A 10,652-nucleotide genomic window follows, 5' to 3' on the forward strand; every position below is an offset into this window, starting at 1 on the left:
AAAAAGCCATGGTTTAAAAGAAACAAAGCGATGCTATATGTAGCACTAAGGGTTAAAGGCTACATAAAATGCTTTCACAAATGGCAGTAGCATAAGGGTGGGGGGCTGGAAATCAGCTGCAGAAATTGGTAGAGTTAAAAAAAAAAAGGACTATTCCACATCTCTGTCTAGCTAGAATTTTTGTAGGTCAGCAGCACAACCATGACACTGTACAAAGAGGAAAAATGACAGACCCTAGTCTCACAGAACTTTCATTAACACATACATGTACTCCCTTCACCCTTCATACAAAATCTTCTTGCAAAGAAGAGATTCTTCATTTTTATGAATTAGGAATGGTAAAGGGGCTATTAGCGTACTAGTACACTGCTCTTCATTATTCAAGTCTTCCCTGAACAAATCCTTCAGGGATATAAAGAAGGTAAAAAATCCTCATGGAAAACCAGCAGTCTTTCATGGCTGTATACTACCACTTTAGGTATTACACAGATACTACAAAAACTGAAAAGCCCATTGAAACCATCTTGGAAGTCTGTAGTACAGAAGACAATCAGAGATAATCAATAAGGAAATATGGATTCCATAAAGCAATAAACTTGGTGAACAACATAGAGGTATACACAGTATATTAAATGTCTAATACCTATTTAATCAATATTAAAGCACCACTGAAAACAAATAGCTTTTCTGAAAAATGTTACGAAGAAAAGTTGAGTCAATATAACAAATTGATGAACAAATGAGAACAATAGGCTTTAAGGACTGGAAGCATGAGTGCTTTATTTTGGCTTAACTGAGAAGGAACTTTATACGTAAGCGTGTATGGCGCTTTACCTTGATTTTGTGGGGTTTTTTTTAGGTAGATGTAAATTATACCAGTACAAACCAGGCAATTCTAGACCAATTCTAGAACCAATTCATTTGAACAAAAACATCAAGCATTAACAATCAGGTAACAACGGCCATCACCATTACAAGTTTCAACCAGTCAGGTATAAACTGGACACAACCTGACTTTGACTTGGGATATTGGTTCAATAGCATAGATAATCTGCACAGACTACAAGCAAGATGGACAATACTATTACCATTCTACAACAATATTATCATCCTACATACTTCCAAAGAGTGTTGGAGAATATGGTCATCTCAATTTGCAGCTGGTTTCCTATACTATTCTATATTTGCTACAAGGCCACAATTCTATCCCTACTTTTTTTTAAAAATACTAATATAAAAAGTTCAAGTATTTGGCGCTTTTGCTCTCACATAAAGAACACTATCTGCAACCTGCTTCTGTCCAACAGAGAAAAGGACCGGAATTTGTTTATAGTATTGTAATTAGCATACACTAGTGGAGGCTTGCATCAAAGCCTATGAAAAATTCCCCCATCATATTGGAGTACTTTTTTTTTTTTTAATCTGAACTTAAGCCATACATACCAGATTTTTACAGAAGTAAAATACATAACAAACTTTTTAAGAAAGCTCCTCAAACCCTCCTACTAGAACCTCATGCACAGAAAAGAGGTGAAACCATGTAAGCAAAAACTTGCCACAAAACAGGTATTACACAACATAACATAATTAATGTCAAATTGATTAGTAAGTTATCTTGCCTTTTCTCACTGGCAGTAGAGATAGCTCTTTCACTTTTACATGAAAAAAAAAATCACACGCATTTTCTAGTTCCTTTCCCATGGTGGAACTTAGCTTGAATAATCATGAAAAAGACTGTAATTCCAGGCAAGGCTTTCACAAATATGTAAAGTTTTGTGTTTCGATCAGTTCCTCGCCTCTATATACTTGAGTTCCCTTGAGGAAAGCTCTGTACTTCATCATGTTCCTGCCTTCCATGGAGCTGTTGCCACTTTCTTTCACATGGCTTTTCCTCTGCTTCAAAAGGTAAAGTCAGATTGACAGTATTAAAAATACAGGGCCTCTTTAACGTACCCTTGCCTAATTGAGTCCCTCTGTGGCAAGAAAAGGTTCCTTCATAGATTAATTTTTGAATGCTGGGATACAAAACAAGAAAAAACATCTTTTTACATGCAACACATGCCACAGCATAAAAACAATGTTTAGTTCTCTTTTTTCTCTAAGATCCAACAGAAGAGATGTTTATTTCTCTTAAAATACCATTTCAGAGCAAGGTAAGATAAGAATGCTCAACAATTTTATGATGTGTGGACCAAAATAATCTTCCATTCTTCAGAATTCTTCCAGATCTAATGTGCATCTCACTATTTGTACACACATACCTCATGTGCACAAAAGGCTATTTCAGTAACTGCGTTTCCTCATGATTGCATACTAAGCTCTGTTCCAATGTGTTACCATTCCAGTGTATAAAAAGCAGGAAAATTGCAATCCTGTTCCTAATTTCTACAGTTTGAAGCATATATTAGTTGATTTCCATAAGCATATGGAGCAGGTCATATCATCTACAGTGATGATGACATTGGCAGGGAACAGTGATGTTACGTCATTAAATTAGCCTTTCTTTTGTAAAGAGGAGTTCATGTGAACATCCCAGTTGGCAACTCATAAAACATCCTCTCTGCTGGAAGGTGGAAATAGAGAGTACCAACTGCATCAAATAGAAATAGTCCTGCCTCCAACTTGGAGGAGGACTTGACTCCTACCCTTGACATCAATCACAAGGCTTAATAACTAACCAATACCAGTGGATCATTCTACTCCCCTGCTTTACAGATTTCCAGTACTGGTAAATTTTAAATATAAGGAACAGATACTGTCTGCATCCTGATGAACTAAATCCACACACAACTAGCCTAACAGCAAGGTAACAATCAAAATGAACAAGCTGATGTGATGACCTCATCTGCAGAGCATCCTAGAGACAGAAAAAAAAAAGAGTACAGTTTGCAAGTCTATAAAACTAAAGCTTACTCAATCTTTTCTTAGCATCAAGTGTAGTTTGCAGAAAGCAAACTGAGTATTTTTGATTGACATTCTGAACCTAAGGAATAATTAGGGGTCAGAAATGCATATTTCCTTATACAGGAAAGGAACAGAGGAATAGGAGGAATTCCTCCTTATAGAGAGGAAACAACACAGAGGAATGATTTCTAACCAAAGTACTTGAAGCCTAGTCAGAAATCCAAATAAAGCAGTAACAACTCAGTACTCCATCTTCAGAAGAAAGCAGTTTAAAATGCACCTTACAGATGTTTGTTCAGAAACTCGGTAGCAGTACATTTTCGTGATTCATTAGCTCGTAATAGTCCTATGACAAGTTAGCATCTCCTTGCTCCTCAGTATCTAAGTCTACTCCGCATACAGAAAACAGGTTGAGATTGCTAGCTGTTGAATTTCAGAAAGTGTCTAGAAAAGCCCAGCCTCTTCACTACAGTCCCCAGACACTGTACGAGTAAAGAGATTACAATAGGGTCAGACTTCCTTAACTACCCCTTGGAAAAGCTCCCCAGCTGGGGCATTCCTCTGGTTGGTAATTCCCTTCTCTAGCACAGAATCTCTAAAATCAGTGAAACAGCGGCCCTGTCCGTGGTGCTTGGTCACAATACCACACCACCAGGGAGACCGCTCTGCTTGCCCCAGCTCCAGAGCAGCTGGTTACAAAACACCAAGACCAAAATGGCTAAAAAACAAGTTGAAAACAAAATAGACAGCTATTCAACAGAAGACAGCAAAAAGTTGAAACAAAGGACTCGCACTGTTGCCAGCAAAGACATGTTAAGATAACAGGGCTTTCACCTGAGTCTTCAAAGTCTTCAGAACTGAACCCTGTTGAAAAGGTTAAGTAGGCTTTTGTTCAGGTGGAAAATATACAGCAACTGAATTAAAGCAGGCCTCTTTCCAAGCAATCTTTAATACTTAGTATCATTCCTTGATGCAAAGGCTGCTACATAGAACCTTCAGTAACAAAGTGTCTGATCGCCTAAATGTCTTGGAGAGGTACCAAGGGAACAAGCCGGTGAACATTACTTGAAGAGACCAGAAGTCTCCTGCAGCCAACATTTCCCTCACATCCTTTATGGTGGGCTATTTTCATATCATGAGAAAGTGTAATAACGTAAATCACATACTGAAGAGTCTGGATGCTGTTCCAAAAATGCCTCTGTAGACTAACTCGTCCACCCAGATTGTTTCCACCATTATGTGGGAGAATTCAGACCGGAGATGAGAAAATATTTGCTCTCCAAGCTTGACAGTTGTGATAAAAATGTGCTTAAGTCAGAGGAGAAAGCTCACTGCACACATCCTTAACTGTAGTTCCTCCAGCTAGGCAAGGGAATAATGCTGCCAGATTATGACAGCTGTTAGCATCCACAGGTTGGGGTATAAATGACTTATTTCTTAGAGGGGGGGAAAAAACCCTTTAATTCAGAAAACAATTTCATCTTAGGTTCCAAAAAGGACATGCCTGCATACTAGACCATAAATTAAATCTAATCTTACATTAGTGATAAAACTTAGCCTAACAGCACATTGCATTGTTCTGAAAATTAGACCATTAGAAAGAAAACACATGGAGGCATCATAGGACTTTCATTAGACACTATGAGCTGGGCAAGCATTCATGGAAAAATATAAAATGATTTAGCTGGATTTTCCACCCAGTTAATCAGTCCTGAAGCCAATGGAATCATTGTATAATTAAGCAGATTTCTCTAAAGAGCTCGTAACAGTTCACACTGCTTTAATAACCTGCCTATGCGTCAGAGAAGCTGAACAAAAGAGAAAGTTTCAGGACTGAAGGAAAAGTTAAGAAACACATTCTGAATATCAAGCAGTTTAAGAAATATATTAAATTGATAGCAATATTTAACATTACAGTGGCAACAAAGTTAGTCACTAGTATTTTACAGCATCAAAGTATTATATCTCATTAGTAAGCAACTTGACCATATTTTCATCTCAGTTTTGAAGTAAAAAAGCATACGAGCATGTGGTATGCATAAGAATTACTGCTATCATGCAACATATTACAGTCAAATTAATATACTATAAAAGATAATATTAGCTTGTTTCATTTAAAAGTGCCTTTTTTAACTAAATACATTGTGTATAGAATCCCGTCCTTAACAAGAAAAAAACTAAAGAAATATTGCCTGAGAAACTGCGGAAGACTAATATGTTTAGTATACATTTTATCGTTTCTATAGATCTTTAATAACACATATACCCTCAAAAGTGGAAGTTTACCACTGTACAAGAAACTTAAAGTTATTGTAGTTATGTATAATGATGTACTAAACATTATTACAAAAGGATAATAATTTAGTTATGGGAAGGGTAGACTACAAGCACAAAAATCAAACTGATAATTAAGGACAACAATGACATCTAGTGGATACTCGGAAAACAGACCCATAGCCTAACAAGGAAAAGATCCAGCTGCTGTTACTGTCACACAACGTGCAACTCCCAAATTGCTACGATGCAATTAAGAAGATAAAAACACAGAATTTGCAGCTGATGAAAGTCAAATTAACGTGACAATTCATTTTTTTAAATTAAATATTCTTTTGAAAAGGAGTCAAGACCCTTCTATTTAAGATTTACGATAAAAGTATAGGTCAAGACTTGAGAGAACATCACAGATCATTGAAAGGATATAGATAGATACATAGCACCAACATTAACAGAGCCATACATGTTTACTACACTTTCAATTCCCACTGCGTCTGCAACCTTCACTTACAAGTTGCTCTTGTTGGGACTTCAAACACTGAAAAAACAAACTGAAAACAATAAAAATCCCAAAAGTAAAAACTCAAACCACTATTTAGCACGTTCCTTTCCTTGTCATTCTGATTCTTCTGTTATTGTAATACTTGCCGTATACAGGAGTTATAAGTTAAGCCTTCCCAATATATCAGCCAGTAGCTGCTGAGCTCCAGAGAAATCTGAAACCCGGTGCTACCGTAACGCAAAATTAGCAAAAGATACCTGCTTATGAGTAATCTGATTAGTTTGCAAAGGTGGACTTCTACAAAAATCATGGATTACTTTAAATATGCTTTTACTATTTACCAAAAGTTAAAGCAGTTAAAGCAACTCAAATCTGATCTCAATTGTTCTGTCAGAGAAACTTCTGGCTAGAAGTTTCACTATGAAAAAACACTGGTTTTCACTATTACACTTTTGTAACTAAAATCTTTAACAAAACACTACAAATCTATGTCTCATTCGAAGTCTTGAACTTATCAAATGTCATATCTACAGAAATGGAAATTGGATTTTGTATCATATTTTTAAAAAAGAAAGTATTACATCCCTTCCAAAATTTCTACATCTCAGTCACTGTCCAGTATTAAAAAAAGCACTGCAAAAGGTAAGAAACTATACTCAAAAGTAAAACATCATCTATGAACATATCTGATGGTAATTTACATTAGACTTCCATTTTAAATTGCTGTCTTGCTTGCTTTAGATATGATTTTGGAAAAGTTAGTGTTGCAATTCCCCTAGCTCTCACCATCAGCAGAGGCTAGAGTCAGCTATTAGCAAATATGTACCAGATTGTCACTTACATGAAGATTCTCCAACCAGCAGAATACAAAGAAACCTTTGCATAATTGGTGATTGGGCTTTGCATCCCAATTTCTTTTTGCCAGGATCTCAAAGTGAGCTTTGAATCAGCTGCTACTAGTTAATAAGAGTACATGCAGCCTCTCAAAAATGAAAACCAAACTCCAAAGATATTTATCCACCATACACTGCTAAATTAAAACCTGTAGTTTTAAATTCTGGTTCCTAGTGAGACTCAATAGCTGAACCACCCATTCAGAGGGGGGGAAAAAAAAAAAGGAGGGGAGGGGGGCATGAATTCAAGTTAAGTCTAAAAATGCAAGTACTTAAAAGCTAAGTCTCCCTTTTGACATATGCAATGCATAGGTTTTGCAGGTATTTCAAGTGCAACCAAAGTATAACTAATTCTAAACAGTCCTGTTCTGGAAAACCCCGCGCTTTACTCCATTACAGGATCTATGTATCAAGTCTGTTATAACCATGTTGGTAACAGAGTCTGATAAAAACAGAAACCACCCTAAATTTACAAGATAAAAACTGAAAGCAAACATCAAAATTAACCCAGCCATTTTTCCCCTCCAAGGACAATGCCATATTTTACCTCCAAAAACGATTTTAATACATCAGATGTCCTAATGAGAGAGGACTATTTTAAGACGGAAAGCAAAGCATCATTGACCTACCCGGATTTCCTGGAGATTATGAAAATTATTTCCTACTCTGACAGAGATTTTGCTTGGAGTATAACTTTCATCAGATTTGTAGTCTGCATAAATACATAATGTCTTCACTGTTGTTTTTCTTCTGCAAGAAGCAAAAAAAGCCATGTAAGCGTTGTAAAGAAAAATATTCAAGATGAGTTTGTTTCTTGTTTGTAATAACTAAGGATTTAAGTCATAGAATCATAGAATAGTTGGGGTTGGAATGGACCTTAAAGATCACCTAGTTCTAATTCCCCTGCCATGAGCAGGGACACCTTCCACTAGACTAGGCTGCTCAAAGCCCCATCCAACCTGGACGTGAACACTTCCAGGGATGGGGCGTCCACAACTTCTCTGGGCAACCTGTTTTTAAGTTTTAAAACTTAATAGAAGTGTGTCTACTGATTTATAAGTGCTCCATTCTTAAAGCGACTAGGTGTTTTTCCACATTAAGTTACGCAGAGATTTGATTTTTACTGTTCTCCTTTGTCTGCCTTCAAAAGTGTCAGTATACCAAGAAATAGAACAAAAGACCAAGATGCCAAATAAGCACTTGTATGTGATGAAGCATATGTTTAGCTTATCAAATATAGGCTCTGTTACTATACCAAAGAGTCCTCCAGTAAGTAAATAGAAAAATGTGATGAACGTGAAACCTCATCTTAAGAGTTTAGTTAAAGGACCGAAAGCATCCTACACAGAATAGAATAGGAAAATGTTTCTCAATCAATCTGTTGTTAAGTCATACAGGACTACTTTTTTATAAGAACAGACATCTACCCTTCAAATTACACACACAGGCAGAAAAACGGGACAAAAATGTCATCTTAGGTAAATGTGAAACTGTTAACGAATAACATACTACTAAACATTCCTTTTTGTTGCTTATTTAGGCATTTAGTAACCATAACATTTGAAAAAAAAAAAATCTCATTTTTATAAATGTTATCTAACTGGCTTCTTGCCAGGTGGTTTAACAGGATTAACACAGGAGTCCTTGCACTTCCAAAACTCCTATCTTGGTGAACAGTAATCAATACAAAGTTACACAAAACACCCTAACCCATATAGAGTAATTTTTAATACCTAAATTGGATGTTCACCAAATGAGGCTGTGATCCATCTGACTGCCAGTAAGTTTCTAGATTATCATCTCGTAACTGATCCACTCCAAATCCTAAGAAAAAAAAAAAAAGGTGATAGTCTTGAATATCCTATTTCTGTGATGTAAACATCACAGACATAACTCTTCTACAGCTATTACAAACTAAAGTATGTATCCTAAGTTATAACACATAAAGAAGTATTTCTAGATATCCAAGTTGTGCCTATGCTTTTGTGACACAGAACTGAAACAGGGGAATCTGTCAATCAAAGCTCAGTACTCAAGGGTCTTTACATTATTATCTCCTACTGAAGTCTGTGGCATTTGAAACCATTCAGCATGTCCTAGAATTCCAAACAGTTAAGGAGTAATTCATACTAATCACAAGATCAAAACTTAATGGTTAGGCTTTTCCACCTATTCCATAACCTAACTGCTGAACTAAAGGAAAATCATTAGCAGAGACCATTCATTTATCATAAAATTTTAGCCAAATATAACATTTTCTTTTCAAGCAGTCTCCTGAATTTTTCAAATTAGTAGCTAGAACAAGCAATAGATGTCAAAAACAATATTCCTGAAAGTTAATGCTGTCACATTTAAAGAAACAACTCAAAATCTTTATTTTTCTGCTCCCTCATTATCTGTCCTTTTACTAATCACATCCTTTTATTGATTGCCCACACAGATGCAGTTCAAATTCAGCAGTTGAGGTTTAATCTGCAATAAAAAGAAATATCTTCACTCTGAAGTGACTAAACTATGTAATATTTTTCCTCCAAGTAAGGTACCAGGATATCAGACCAAAGACTGAGCACAATATTGTGACATAAAAGGATCACTGACTCTAGGCTGCAGCAAGATACCAGATCAATTCCAACAGATATTTCCAAAACAGCAACTCAATCACCTCAAATGGAAAAGAATACAGATTTTCAGATATTTTCAGCAGGTATAAGCTATCATTAACTTGCACTTCAAGTTTCATTTTACTTGCAGGATTTTAGGGAGCTACACTATAATGGTCGAGTCCACACAAAGTTTGGACAGAACAGTTCAGTCACCCAGCTGCATGGGTTTAAGTTAAAAATTTAAGATAACCAGGCAAAATGCTGAAGCATACAAACAATTACACAGTGCTGAGTGTGTTTCTGCTCACATGATTTAGTTTGATCACTGTGCAAGTAAAAAAAACAATTCAGTATAAAAAAATCAGTATGTCCTGGTTTCGGCTGGGATAGAGTTAATTTTCCTCCTGATAGCTGGTACAGTGCTGTGCTTTGGATTTGGGTTGAAAACAATGTTGATAATATATTGATGTTTTCAGTTGCTGCTAAGCAGTCAAGGACTGTCCAGCTTCTCATGCTGGCCTGCCAGTGAGAAGGCTGGGGGTGCACGGGAAGCTGGGAGGGGACACAGCCAGGACAGCTGACCCCAACTGGCCAAAGGGGTATTCCATATCATACGATGTCATGCCCAGTATATAAACTGGGGGAGTTGGCTGGGGAGGCACCACAGCTCAGGAACTAACTGGGCATTGGTCAGTGGGTGGTGAGCAAGTTTGCTGTCCATCACTTGTTTTGTATATTCTTCTTTTTTTTTTTTTTTTCTCCCCTGTCCTATTAAACTGTCTTTACCTCCACCCATGAGTTCTACCTTCCCCCTGCCCCAATGTTCTCCCCCATCCTGCTGGGGGGTAGGTGTGAACCAGTAGTGTGGTTGTTTTAGCTACCTGCCGCATTGAGCCATGACACAGTAAAAGACCTGTTTTGTTAATATGAGATATTTCTTTATTATAGGATTTCTGATATAGTTACAGCTTTCATACTGCATCAAGTATAGGCTAGGCCAAAATTATTTGTAGTGGCTACCCATACAGCTTATACTACAGCAGATTTACTGCTACACTCTGTATGTATGTCTTCTTATCAAAACAAAAAACACTATATATTCTAAGAAGAAAAATACACATTCAGCTTTTTACATGATTTGTTGTGATTTTACCTGGCTTACAGGATGAAAGAGACCAAACTGCTTGTGAGCCTATTTCTCTAACAGTACCAGTCCTCTCTAACTGCTTTGGATCAGCACCAGGTGGTGTCTTGTTTGGGGTAGTCATTTCTAGTAAAAGAAAACAAGTGAGTTAGTTGATACATTTTTAGCTTGATGGGAAAATTAAAAGGTTGTGTTTGTTCGTGTAGACACTTTAATTCTTTAGCCTCACACTTACATAATAGTCTACAGAATATGTGGTTTATACGTATACAATATACATATATGTGTATATTTTTGCATGTCTATAGAACCTTTTATTTATATCATACGTA

The 10,652-nt window shown here is 36.5% G+C and overlaps 1 protein-coding gene across 1 annotated transcript in view; it reads right to left on the reverse strand.

The window, feature by feature from the left end:
- Positions 1 to 10,444, reverse strand: part of ANAPC10 (anaphase promoting complex subunit 10) — a 31,242-nt gene extending 20,798 nt beyond the window's left edge. The window contains exons 1-3 of the mRNA XM_010283154.1: positions 10,330 to 10,444; positions 8,307 to 8,397; positions 7,203 to 7,323 (exon numbers count right to left, since the gene is read on the reverse strand). Coding sequence (XP_010281456.1) covers positions 7,203 to 7,323; positions 8,307 to 8,397; positions 10,330 to 10,444 — 327 coding nt within the window. The remainder of the gene's footprint in view (positions 1 to 7,202; positions 7,324 to 8,306; positions 8,398 to 10,329) is intronic.
- Between the last annotated feature and the right edge of the window lie 208 nt (positions 10,445 to 10,652).

This window comes from Phaethon lepturus, unplaced genomic scaffold (assembly GCF_000687285.1).
Source record: "Phaethon lepturus isolate BGI_N335 unplaced genomic scaffold, ASM68728v1 scaffold2343, whole genome shotgun sequence".
NCBI classification, from domain to species: Eukaryota; Metazoa; Chordata; class Aves; order Phaethontiformes; family Phaethontidae; genus Phaethon; species Phaethon lepturus.